General features: G+C 44.6%; 1 protein-coding gene and 1 pseudogene across 5 annotated transcripts; one reads left to right on the forward strand and one right to left on the reverse strand.

Annotated features, from left to right (window-relative positions):
• Positions 1–1,279: 1,279 nt before the first annotated feature.
• Oprl1 (opioid related nociceptin receptor 1) lies at positions 1,280–6,013 on the reverse strand. Of its 5 annotated transcripts, none has more exons than XM_050151132.1 (4): positions 5,805–5,937; positions 5,196–5,229; positions 2,328–2,683; positions 1,280–2,250 (listed from the first exon to the last, which is right to left on the reverse strand). In XM_050151132.1, exons 1-4 carry the CDS (start codon positions 5,935–5,937, stop codon positions 1,727–1,729), a joined length of 1,047 nt encoding a protein of 348 aa, XP_050007089.1. In that variant the 3' UTR covers positions 1,280–1,726. The 5 variants fall into 5 exon arrangements, with proteins under 5 accessions (XP_050007089.1, XP_050007088.1, XP_050007086.1 ...); XM_050151131.1 differs by having other exon boundaries at positions 5,790–5,937; XM_050151129.1 differs by lacking the exon at positions 5,196–5,229 and having other exon boundaries at positions 5,805–6,013.
• A 2,782-nt stretch (positions 6,014–8,795) lies between these two features.
• Positions 8,796–11,033, forward strand: LOC126506900 (40S ribosomal protein S4-like; annotated as a pseudogene).
• The last annotated feature ends 2,508 nt before the right edge of the window (positions 11,034–13,541 follow it).

Raw genomic sequence — 13,541 nt, forward strand, 5'->3', positions numbered from 1 at the left:
GTTACTCTTACGTATCTAGAGTCAGCAACATTATTCTGTGGACAGCACAGGTCACTGGTTAGGTGTTTATTTATGGCACTCCTCCATTACTCCAGAGGCAGGCTCAGGGCTGGCTACATGCATGGAAATGACACTTGTTGCATGCTTAAATACGTGAAGATGTACAAATTCACAAAGTTTAAACCTTGGCAAGAAAACAGTATAATGAATAGTTCCCTCTCAAATATCACAGAAAGAGTCCTGGCCTCCCCATTAAGATCGTTAAGGCCAAGGTATCTCTGAGACAGGAACTAGCCCAGGCTCTGCATGTGTGAAGCCACCTAACCAAGGTCTCAGCAGAAGACCAAAGTCTATCTGAGGTTGCTAGCATTTTGGTAGCTGATCCACAAAAAGAACATCTACAAAACCTCTTATTCTCTGAACCATCAAAAAGGTCTCCAAGGTATAGACTCTTCTTCCAATGTCTGCAAAACTCTGATGGTCCTTGCAGATTGTCTCAAATGAGTCATTTTAGGGCTTCAGTTCTCACATCAACTCTTCATTTAATGCCAACTTTGAATTTGGCAGCAAGCGCAGGCCTTACTCAAATATGCCCTCAGGCCTATAAATGAAGCAGGTGGTTGCCGTAGGTTCGGGAAAGAACATATCCAGACCCTTTCCAGGCTACAAGTATGCTTCTAGCAGTACAACTGCTGACCTCTGGTGTCAAAAGAGAGACTTCCAGAGAGCTGAGGGAGGCTGTGGGGAGCAGCTAAGACCTGTACATGCTGCCTCCACGTTATGTGCAACCTACAGAGGCCACACAGCAGCTTTCTCCTGGTTACTTGCCACACACCTAGAAGTAGGGATTGCCAAGCCGTCTGTGGTAAAAGAGTTCACAAAGCTTTTGGAGAGGAAGGGCCATAGGGAAGTTCTGGGTGTTGTCCCCTATTGGACTCTTGCTGGAAAAGTGCCCCATGTTGGAGTCACAGTCAGATAGAACAGGAAGTGGCAGGGACAGAGGCAGTGCCGGGTCCCCTTCACAGACTTATGTTACAGTATAGAAAGAATCTTCAAAGAGCAGCCATCCAAGAAACCACTGGTGCCCACCCACCCCAGATAATCTGGCTGAATCAGTGGAGCCAGAACTAGAAAATAATCCAAGGCAGCTCCAAGCTTAGGGCCAGTCTCAATTTTTTTAAAATAAAAAAATACTGTCCACGGCAGCACCAGGCAACACCAAGTATTTTCAGTGGTCCTACGGAAATACTCAAAGGCTGGGGGCAATAGCATACAGCGTATGACTGCATGGTCACTGAAATACCTCAGGCTGAGCTCACCCAGAGCAGGGTAGCAGGGAGAGGCCAGAGAAGAGTCACGTGAAGCATGAATACCTATGTAGGTTCTCCAGGCATGTCCACTGTGTTCTAGATATTTCTGTACAGCGTCACACCAGAGTGGGGAGCCTATACTGTCTCAGAAGTCTTGCAAGCAAAGCCCACATCTTTGGCAATGCTGCGCACACGATCAGAAGTCATAGAGGCCACCTTGACACTTTGACCTGTCCCATGGTGTTATAAGGTCTTCCTCTAGGTTTCTAAGCACCCTGAGCAAAAGAAAAGCCATTCAAGGCCCCAGATGCTCAAGGCTCAGGGTCAACCTAGAGAGCAGTGACCTGTGTAAGTTCCGTGTTGGGTGTAGATGGGCTCTGTGGGCTGACAGGCACCATGGGCAGGTCCACGCCTAGTCATGCCGGCCGTGGTACTGTCTCAGAAGTCTTGCAAGCAAAGCCCACATCTTTGGCAATGCTGCGCACACGATCAGACACCTGCATCTCCCGGTGCAAGGCTGAAGCACAACAGAACTTTCTAAAGCAAGCCTTGAAGTTCTCATCCAGGAAAGCATAGAGAATGGGGTTGAGACAGCTGTTGACATAGCCCAGGGCTGTGCAGAAGCGCAGGATGGCTACTGCAGTCTCACTGCCTGGCTGAACACCCAGTCCTTGTACCAGCACAAAGACTTGAACAGGTGTCCAGCAGCCCACAAACACAGCCACCACCACCAGCACCAGCCGTGTGATACGACGCAGGTTCCGGTCCTTCTCTCGGGAGCCTGAAAGCAGACGGACGCCCCGGAGCCGCCGAATCATGAGGCTGTAGCAGACAGAGATGATCAGCACAGGGATGATGAAGGAAAAAAGGAAGATGCAGATGGCAAACACAGGGCCCCAGTAGTCCTGAGGGGCAGGGATCTCCACCAGGCATTCGATCTCTGCAGAAGAGAAATGGGGTCAGAAGGGCCACCAAGAACTATGGGGAACTGGTCAGAGAGGAGGACCATCCACTGACCTTCATCCTCTACTTGTGCTGAGCCCATGACGGCAACAGGAACACCAACCACAGAGGCCAGGGCCCATATGGCCACATTAACAGCCTGGGCTTTGCTGGACGTCCGAACATCAAGAGCACGAATTGGGTGGCAGATGGCCACGTAGCGGTCTACACTCATGGCAGTCAGGGTGAAAGTGCTGGTGAACATGTTGTAGTAATCAATAGCAATGACAGTCTTGCATAGTGCATTCCCAAATGGCCAGAAGCCCAATAGGATATCTGTGCCCTGGAAGGGCAGTGTCAGCAAGACCAGGGTATCAGCCAGTGCCAGATTAAATATATAAATGTTGGTAGCTGTCTTCATCTTGGTATGCCTGTGGAGGACAGGGAGAAGAAATATTCCACTTGGCCACTTTGGTCAGACTTGGCAGCAAAAGGGCCACCATGAGGATCACCATCTTTGAATCTCTCAACTTCAAAGTCTCAAAGCAAGCTTGTTAAATGGCAGATCCTGCACTACATCCAAGGTCCACTAAACCTGGGACAAACAAAACAAACTCCTCATGTGATCTCGACATCTACAAAAAGGTTTCAAATCTTAAAGAAAGGACTATTCTGGAAAATTTAGGGCATGGAGGAGCAAGCACTTGAGTACATGTCTAACCTGAATGTGAGTTTTGTGGAAGGAATCAAGAGAGAAAGATTCTGTCTTCTCTCCTGAGTCCCTCTTAACATTCCTCTCAGAGGTTTTCCAGGGCACCACCTGGAAAGTTCACCAAAGGTCTTTCAAGTGCACCATGTTGTCTAGCAATGAAAATGGGAAATGGTGGGCCAGCCACATGGCTGTCGGTAAAGGCACTTATTGCTGATTCCTACAATCTGAGTTCATCTCCAGGACACATGTGGTAGAAGGAGAAGACCAACTCCTTCATCTGACCTACACATCCGGACAGACACACACATACACATAAATAAATGCAGCAATTTTTAAATTCTAAAAAAGGAAACGGGAAATGGTGACAAGAACAGGAGAGATACTAATTAGGTTTGATTGTATTCAAGTACTTGGAACATTGTAAGTAATAAATATTAATGGCATGAATTAATGTTTACAACAGTGGGTAGAGAAGGGTGGTTATAGGGCTAGTGGTGATAAAAATGATGGTAGTGGTTACAGTTGTGATGGTGGTATGGTAGTGGTTACAGTTGTGATGGTGGTATGGTAGTGGTTACAGTTGTGATGGTGGATGGTAGTGGTTACAGTTGTGATGATGGATGGTAGTGGTTACAGTTGTGATGGTGGTATGGTAGTGGTTACAGTTGTGATGGTGGATGGTAGTGGTTACAGTTGTGATGGTGGTATGGTAGTGGATACAGTTGTGATGGTGGTATGGTAGTGGTTACAGTTGTGATGGTGGTATGGTAGTGGTTACAGTTGTGGTGGTGGTATGTAGTGGTTACAGTTGTGATGGTGGTATGATAGTGGTTACAGTTGTGGTGGTGGTATGTAGTGGTTACAGTTGTGATGGTGGTATGGTAGTGGTTACAGTTGTGATGGTGGTATGGTAGTGGTTACAGTTGTGATGGTGGATGGTAGTGGTTACAGTTGTGATGGTGGTATGGTAGTGGTTACAGTTGTGATGGTGGTATGGTAGTGGTTACAGTTGTGATGGTGGTATGGTAGTGGTTACAGTTGTGATGGTGGATGGTAGTGGTTACAGTTGTGATGGTGGTATGGTAGTGGATACAGTTGTGATGGTGGTATGGTAGTGGTTACAGTTGTGATGGTGGTATGGTAGTGGTTACAGTTGTGATGGTGGTATGGTAGTGGTTACAGTTGTGATGGTGGATGGTAGTGGTTACAGTTGTGATGGTGGTATGGTAGTGATAGCACTAAAGATGACAGGAGTCCTTGTCAGTTTAGCTGCTATTGGGGAACCTGGGATTAAATTCTGTTTCTTAGCAATTAAGCCCAGAGACCTTAATTACAATAAATAACAATGCCAATAATAATGGTAGATATCCTCACATAGATTTTATTTCATTTGAGGTTTACAAAAATGCTATTTTGATCCCTATTGTAAGGGGAAGGGAACTGAGGCTCAGAGGAGCTAAGTAGCTTTCATAAGAACTGCTAAAACGCAGAACGGGGCTCAGACCAGGCTTTTCCTACTCCTGGCATACACCCAATTCAAACATACCGTGTGCTATTTCCTGAGCCCGTGTGGGCACAACAGCTCCTGAGAATAATACTCTGGAGATGCTAGTGCATATGATGGCCTTCCTTGTCTACTCTAAGGCCGTAAATGGCTCCAAGAGTTTTAATGTCCCAAATACAAAGGAGAAATGTAGGAGAGAACAAGAGGGTTGATGACAAAGGGGTGGACACGGCTCACAAACTGCCCCAGGTTTCTGCACTTCTTGCCACAGACACATTGTCTATCTAGGAAGAGACAGGTGAGTCACAGCAATTTCCCACAAGGGTCCCCTATTGGAAGTCAATACTGGGAAGACTTTTCTTACTTCACTGTCTAATCACACATCACATACATACACACGTGTGTGCACTTGCACATACATATGGCTATATGATCCACCTTTCCCATTTAACAAATAGAGAAAACAAGGCCAATGGTGAACAGGGTTTGTTCAGAAATACTAAGAGGATGGTGATGAGGCAGAGTATTGACGCTGTTCTTGCCCTGCCTCCACCAACACTGATAGCACCAGGGGGGCCGTAACCTCTTTCTTCAGAGCCACCTCTTTGTGAAAGAGGAAATCTATCAGTGAAGAACCTGGCTCTGGTTATATACTATTAAAGTACCTCCCATGTCTTCCCAATGCTCAAAAAATTTGGTGTCCCCAGACTGGCATTCAAGTCCTCACCTGCTGTTTCCAGTCCCCCTCAATGCCCTCCCAGCTGGAAATAAAACACCCGGAGACCATCATTGCCACGGCACATTCACCCGTGGCACACCCCTTGTGTGGCCTTCTTGTCCACAGAGCTGTATCTGTGCTGCCCTGTGTCCCTCGCTGTGGCCTGCCTCAGTCACCCAGTACGGCTGCCTTCTTTTTAATCCTCCAAATTTTCCCATTTCTGAGCACCAATAGAGGGTGGGCTCAGACAAAACCATCCACCATGAACAGGGATCCCAAGAGCCAAAGAACAAGGGCTTCAGGCCCAGCACCAGCCCCTCTGCCTCCCTTTGAGAAATCCTAGGATCCTGTGTAGCCATGAGGTCATTCACACAGACAGCATGGCACAGACTTCTCTGCAGCTCTGAGCCTCCAGGTGGTGACACCTAGTCTGGGACAGATGGGGGCAGAACAGGGGTTGAATATCAGGGTTGATCCTACCCTCTGAACAGAGAGGAAAGAAATCTGATGGAGCAAGCAAAAAAATCCATACTTGCTCAGATTATTCCAGGACAGCCTCCTGCCTCAGGTTCCCCCTCCACAAATTAGTGGGGCCCAGCCTACCTGAGGATGACATACATGACGAGGCAGTTCCCCAGCAGCCCCCCGATGCACACAGCCAAGTAGAGCCCCACGATGGTGACCTTGAGTCCAAGGGGCAGGAAGGCGCTGTGGCTAGAATTGAGCAGCAGGTGGTGGGGTACAGTCTCATTTAGGAGAGACAGGTTGCCTTGAAAGTGGCTGCCATACAAGACCTCCCAGAATGGGGCAGGGAAGAGGGACTCCATGCTGCCACCCTGCAAAGTCACTCAGTATAGTTCCTGGAACAGGGTACAGAAACAAGTGACCACGGTGCTAGACACAGTCCACTGAGGCCCTAGAATACAGCACAACCAGCCTAACAGGCACATGGAACACCTCCATGGACATCCACAAACACTAGGCACATACGTAGATACAAGGACAAGGACAAAGGCATGCACATGGGCACAGGATGACACACACAGAGTTATGGGAGCACATACATGTATCCACAAGGTTAATTCATGTTAGGGTTACAGACTCATATAGAAGCTACGTGGATGTAGATACACAAGCACGCATGTACACCCACAGAGACTCAGGAGCACACAGCCATCTGAAAACAAAAATACCCAAACTATCCAAAAGCACACTGGAACACAAAAGACATGGGATTTAGCCAGAAATGCCTAGGGCTCAGGCATTTCACATAGCCTCCTCCCAGCCCCCAGTCCCCAGTCCGGAGTCCCTCTTACCTCCAATAGCACACACAACCTCTTCAGAAGCGGGGCCAAAACAGACCCTAATGCTTGTCAGAAACGCAGGAAGGCATGAAGAAGACAGGAGCACAGTGTACTGAGCAAAGCTTCTCCCTCCAGCATGGGATCTGCTCAGGCTGCGAATGGCTCCTTGCTCCTAGCTCCTGCTCTGAAGATAAGATATTGACTAGATGCAGCAGCCAGTGCGGCAGCCAGAAGGAGGGGGAGGGACCGAGGCTGCGGCTGAGAGAGGGAGGGGCTGTGCAGGTTGGAGAATGCAGCCAAGAAAAGATCACCAGACCAGAGCTCCCAAAACTCCACACCAGGTAGAAACAGACAAAAGATTACAGCACACATGAAGTGATGGACCCACCCACCCAAGGCAGACACACTCAGGAGCTGAGACACAATGGGGACATCTATAAACACAAAAATAAAGACATGAACAGGAACTCAGACACACATACACACACAGCCTCAGACACAACGACACAGTCAGAGATGTACACAAAGAAGCAGATGTGAAGCTCCAACACACACAAATGTTGTTTTGTTTTGTGTGTGTTTGCATACATGTGTGTGTGCACGTAAATGTGTGTGTGTGTGTGTGTGTGTGTGTGGCTGGTTTTTTGTTTGGTTGGCTGGTTGGTTGGTTTTGGTTTTTTGTTTGGTTTTGGTTTTCTGAGACAGGCTTTCTCCATGTAGCCCTGGCTGTCCTGGAACCCACTTCGTAAACCAGGCTAGCTGAGAACTCAGAGATTTGCCTGCTTCTGCCTCCCAAGAGCTGGGAGTAAAGATGTGCACCACCACCACCCAGCATAAATGTTGTTTTGTACAGACTAGCCCAGACCAGATTTTGCTGGCTTTCCTGCCTAAAGCTGTCCTCAGTCAGATGTCCAGTGTGGAAGAGCACTGAAGCAATAGACAGCATCCTGACCCAACTAATTCTCCAGTAAACAAGAGGTTGTCTGGACTGAGGACCAGTCCTGTCTTGCTTGTGTGCTGCTTATACCTAACGTATACCAAGCCCAAGACAAAATTGAGCTCATGAACCCCCATTACACGTGGCCATTGCCCTCATCACACCTCTGAGGTCTGAAACTGCCTGTCGATATAGCAGGAACAAGAGGAAGTCAGATCTGCTGGTCACTTGAAGCCAACACCACAACTGAGCCCCAGACATGAATCTTGATATACACAGAGCTGGCCAGCTTCTAGGGACTATGTTCCTTGCCAGAACAGGGGTCACAGTCTGCTGAGATAAAAGCCATAAGTCAAGGTCATGTGGGCTAGGGACCGTATGCTGAGTTTCTAGCCATCATCAAATCATAGGCTTGTTTTTCCTGTCTGTGCTGAATGAAAGCCAGACCTCCCACATACAGCCAGACCCTGCTCCTTCGCCAAGGATGGGGACCTGGTTGCTAGGCAACTCACAGAAGTGTTGCTAGGATACCTGTCCAACCAGAAAAGGCCAAAGCAGACAGACGCCCCAGGACTCAGCATCCCAAACTGTCTCCAAGGACTTGTCTCTGCAGCTGAGACTCAGAAACACATGGATATTCAAGGAAGCACACGAGGACACATTCCTGCAAATAAACAGAACACATACAGAGATGCCCAGACAGGCATAGTATAAATGCAGACACACAAGTGATATGTGCCCAGAGACGCACACAAAGATCACATATTCAAACCCAAAAGGTGCATGCAGACACAAAGGGAAAAAATATACAAAGAGAATGTGAACTAGGGTGGGAACAGGCAGGCACAGATTAAGGCCCTTAGATATGGAGCACACAGGAATGCATTCTCTGTCTCCGTCCCTCTCTGTGTCTCTCTGTCTCTCAGTTTCTCTTCCTTCCTTCCTCCTCTTTCCTCCCTCCTTCCTTCCATCCCAGACCAAGTTAGCACCCTGATCTCAAAAGTGTGATGGGGTAGGAACTCAGACAGGCTCAGACTCCTGAAGCATCTTCTCCAAACAACCTCAGAGTTCTCAACCAAGCTGTCTCTGCACCTCTACAGAGCCTATTTTCCAAATGGCCTTCACCTGCCTTCCAGTCCAGGCTCCAGATTTGGAAAGAGGATGCTGTAAGCATTGTAAGTGTAGGAAGAACAGAGCCACAGAATGTCCCTTCCTCTCATGGTCTTGAGTTAGTTCCTGTGTGCTTTGTCTTGCCCCACTGCATGGATCCCACACCCAAACTAGCTCCAGTCCTGCCTATTCTAAGAAGCCTTCCTTGCCACTGTCCTCAGTTCCCGGAGTCCTTGGATCAACTTCATAGCCTCAACTATGACTCAGCTAAAACTGTCAGGTAAAATTGAGCTCTGGTCTCAGCATATATCTGTAAGTGTGGACCAACAGAATGTGGCTCAGAGTCCACATGATCACATGTTGTCTCAGGCAGAAGAATAACTTGGTCATCTGATAGGTGAGATGGCCAAAATGGGCACCGGTGGTACAGAGGAAATAGCTCTAGCATCCTGAGCCCAGACAGGAACTCAGTAAGGACAAATGGGCTTTTCAGAAGGGAAGAAGCAGGATGATACAGAACATAAGTGAGACAAAGGGGTCTGCAGTAGAAATGTCACATGAGAGTATTATTGAAGATCCAGGCAACTCAAACAACAACACAGCTCAAGCATACAGTTCACTGTTGAAGCCACCAAGAACTGTACACGGGTATCAGAAACATCTAGGCAAGGTTCAGAACAAGACTATGTAGTTCTGATTGTCCTGAAATTCACTATATAGACATGGTGGCGTGCAGGTAGACATGCATCAAAATGGGGAGAACACAAGTCAAATAATCCCAAGCTAACTCCAAATACGGTATTCTAAGGTTTTTCTTTATTAAAAGGGAAAACTCGTGGAACAGGAATGGGGGTACAACATCAAGGTTTGGAGCTTAGGTAGAAAAGGGCAAGCAGGCAGGACTACAGCCTTTTGGTACCCCAAAGCCATGCCTCAACCTGATCTAGCCTCTCAAAGGTTATTGGCTGAAGGAGGTTCCCCATCACCTCCCCGTTTTGTTTAAATAAGAGAGTTCCAAACCCAATACATAATTACAAACAATAAGAGTAGATAGTAAGTATAAAAAATAGAATTATAACTAGCATAAACAATATTAAGCAAGGAACATATGCTAAATGTTTCAACAATTATTTTTCCTAAGAAGTCTAAGTCTTGTATTAGAAATGGCTTGACTAAATCATAAGAGGAAAGTACTATGACTATCTAATCTTCAACCCCATCGAAGGCCTGAGAAGGGAGATATTACTTGAGCAGGCAGGAAGTGAAACCAAGCAGCTTCCAAAATATGCAGTAGATGACAGACAACTGGCTACCTGAGCAATCACCCAAAGTCTCATTTGCGATGTTGAAGCAACCAACATTTGGCTAAGGCCTAGAGTAATTGACAGACCATTTTCAGAGGAGGAAATTTTTTTCAAAACTGTCTTACCCTGTTTTGGCAAGGTTTGGCAGTCTTTTTTCTTGTATCCTGCTTGTCCAGTCTGGACACTGTACATTTTGTCAGTGGTCAAGGTATGGGCAGTTCCTTGCCCAAAGGCCAGTTTTGCCGAGAAGAAAACATAGTTAAGATTGATGGCAAAGTCAGGACTGATATAACCTACCCTACTGAGCTCCTAGATATCATCAGCATTGACAAGACTTGAGAGAACTTCTATCTGATCTATGACACCAAGGGGCACTTTGCTGTTCATCTTATTACAGCTGAGGAGGCAAAGTGCAAGTTTTTCGAAGTAAGAAAGATCTTTGTGGGCACAAAAGGAATTCCAAATCTGGTGACCCATGATGCTTGAACCATTTGTTACCTTGACCCCCTCATCAAGTTGAATGATACCATTCAGTCTGATTTGGAGGCCAGCAAGATAACTGACTTCATTGAATTTGGCATTGCTAACCTGTGTGTGGTGACTGAGGATGCTAACATGGGAAGAATTGGTGTGGTTATCAACAGAGAGAAAAATCCAGGCCCTTTCAATGTGGTTCACACTGAAACATGACAATGGCAACAGCTTTATCGCTAGACTTTCCAGAATTTTTGTTGTTGGTAAAGATAACAAACTGTAGCTTTTTTAAAAAACTCTTTTGACTGTTTACTTTTTGAGGAGCTCATCGTCCAGCTCCCAAATAAATCACACAGAGGTTTATTCTTTTTTATGAATTCCCAGCCTTAGCTTAGCTTGTTTCTAGCCAGTTTTTCTTAAATTATTCCATCTATCTTTTGCCTCTGGGCTTTTATTTTTCTCTATTTCTGTAGCTGGCCCCTGATGTCCTCCTGTCTTTCTTTTTCTTGCTTCTTGATCCCTCCTCCTAGATTTCTCCTCCTATTTATCCTCTCTGCCTGCCAATCCCACCCATCCTTTCTCCTGCCTTGCTATTGGCCATTCAACTCTTTATTAGATCTATCAGATGTTTTAGATAGGCAAAGTAACACAGCTTCACAGAGTTAAACAAATGCAATATAAAAAAATGCTACACATCTTTGTATCATTAAAACAAATATTCCACAGCATAAACAAATGTAATACATCTTAAGATAATATTCTACATTTCCCCCTTTTTTCTAAATAAAAATGAAGTCTTAGCTTTAACATAGTAAAACTACATACAACCAAACAGTTATCAAGTAAAAATTACAATATTCAGTCCATTTGTATTTAGCAAATTCAGAGAAAATGTTCCATTATCTAATCTTAGTGATTCCAAAGTTTTACACCTTATTTACTTCCTATTGTAACTAAGTAATGCTATAACTCTAATTATTTAGTCTTTAACTCCATTAAAGACCCCAGTAGGAATTAATATTACCTAACAACAGAAATATCTTGCTGTCTTTGACAGTCACCCAAAGTTCCTCTGCAATGTTGGGGCATCCATCTTCAGCCTAAGGCATAGAATATTCAGAAGACTTTTTAGTGAAGCAGGAAATTTGAAGGATTATCACACTTTGTATTGACAAAGTACATCAGTCAATTTCCTCTCTGTCCTGCAGAATGTCTGGCAGACTCTACCATGAAGCAGGAACTCTGAAGGACTGTTTCACCATGTTTTGGCAAGGTTCAGCCATCACTTTCCTATGGGTCCTGCATATCCAATTTATATAGCAGCCAAGCAGTCAAGGCAGAAGCAGTTTCTTGCCCAAATGGCTAGCTTTGCCACAGTGAAAGCAAACTCTCCATGTAGAGTTTCTTTGAAGCCCATCATCCTTTTATGAAGTAAATTGGTGCTGCCTAAAGAAGATATGTCTTGTTGCGACAGGTCCTAAGTTAGCAAAACATTTTAAACACCGTAGTCTATAGGTTTTTTGAAGTGTTTGAAGACTATTTATCTATCTAAAATACATCTCTGTATGATCTTGAAAAACATGCCTAACATATCTAAAAATTTGATTATCATAGATGACTAACTGCTAACATATTTTTTAATTATCCTAAATACTTTATAATAATAGCTTTCAAAAACTGGAATTTTACCTTACATTTTTAAATGAACTGTATAGGTACAATACCTTTAAAAAGGTAGAAGCATATATACAGTGTAACAAAAATAACTTTAAATTTGTATCAATATGCTATATTCTCCTAGATAATAACATTCATAACCCACCAAATAACCAACAGCCACCCACACTGTTTATTGGGAATGTGGGCACTATTTTGTTGTTTTCTCTAGACTGCTTCCTATTGTTGTGGGCAAAGCATCTTTAGGAGTTCCTGAGAAAACCGAGATAATGACCAAGTTCTGGAAGGACCAGCAGCAATCTTTGTTGATATATATCATCTGTCAAGTTTCTGGAGGTCTCCCTTGATCAAACCTGATCCGTATCAACCTGGAACAAATCCACAGCCTCTTGTTTCCTGTGAGATCAAAAGCAAAACCACTTGTCCAATAAAATGCATCTTTTAAGCTCCATTTTACAAATGCATTTTTTTTACTTCCATTTTAAAGTTAAGGCATTCTTAAAATATCTAGGCTGGTTTATTTCATCAGTCAGTCTTTAAACCCCATGTCTCTTGGGAACTGTTTGTTTATTAGCATTCAAAAAATTCAAGATCATACAGGATCCAGACTCCCTGTGTATTTTCCAGCTTAGGTAACTTTTTTCTTTTATATTACTTTTACTCTCTCTTTAAAGACTTTACTTTTAATATTTCTTAGCTGTCCCTTTCTTTCTTTCTTTTTTTCTTTCTTTTTTTCTTTCTCTTTTCCTTTCTTCCTTAAGCGTGTGCACATGTAAAACCAACTGAAACCTGTTTAGAGGTTTTTCCGTCTGGACCTCTTTTACTGTGTATCTTTTAGCAATTTTGACCCTGTGAGCAAAGTTTAAACTGTTAAACTACAGCTGGGTCCTCCGGGCTGCTCTATTGCCTGGCTCCACCTGTGAAAACCAAGCCTAAAGCTCTCAGCCATAGTTGAAGGCTCATTTGACCTGGAACTGTATTTAAAACCCAAAGCTCTGGAATGCCAGTGCTTTGCACTGTGGTAGGCGTTTTTTTAGTTTTTTGTTTCTATTTAACATAAAAAAGGTCATTTCTATACAGCAGAACTTCTTAAAGACGCCATATCCATTTTTTTTTTTTGTTTTGTGTGTGTGTGTTTTAAGCTTTCTCAGGCCATATGGAAATTTAAGAACTCAGTGTTCATACATCAAAATGTAGTTGTTGGGTTTCTTTTTTTTTTTTTTTTAACTCTTTTGACTCTTTACTCTTTGTGGGGCCCACTATCCAGCTTCCAAATAAATCACATGAAGGCTTATTCTTTTTTTAATGAATACCCTGCCTTAGCTTGGCTTAATTCTAGAAAGCTTTTCTTAAATTATTCCATCTATCTTTTGCCTCTGGGCTTTTATCTTTCTCTGTTCTATATACCCTTCCTCTTACTCCATGTCTTGCTGTGTAGCTGGGTGGCTGGCCCCTGGCGACCTCTCTCCTCCTTTTCTTGCTTCTTCATCGCTCCACCCAGATTCCCCTTCTATTTATTCTCTCTGCCTGTCAGTCCTGCCTGTCCTTG

Source organism: Alexandromys fortis, unplaced genomic scaffold (assembly GCF_014885135.2).
Source record: "Alexandromys fortis isolate MF-2015 unplaced genomic scaffold, M_Fortis_MF-2015_v1.1 scaffold_27, whole genome shotgun sequence".
NCBI lineage: Eukaryota > Metazoa > Chordata > Mammalia > Rodentia > Cricetidae > Alexandromys > Alexandromys fortis.

Bases quoted from the DNA above. Each gene is read 5' to 3' on its own strand.
- Oprl1 (XM_050151128.1), bottom strand. From the start codon at position 6,013: ATGGAGTCCCTCTTCCCTGCCCCATTCTGGGAGGTCTTGTATGGCAGC. The intron at 2,684-5,789 runs GTAGGCTGGGCC...TGTCCTCCACAG, and splicing joins GTCATGTATGTCATCCTCAG to GCATACCAAGATGAAGACAG. The intron at 2,251-2,327 runs GTCAGTGGATGG...TCTCTTCTGCAG, and splicing joins AGCACAAGTAGAGGATGAAG to AGATCGAATGCCTGGTGGAG.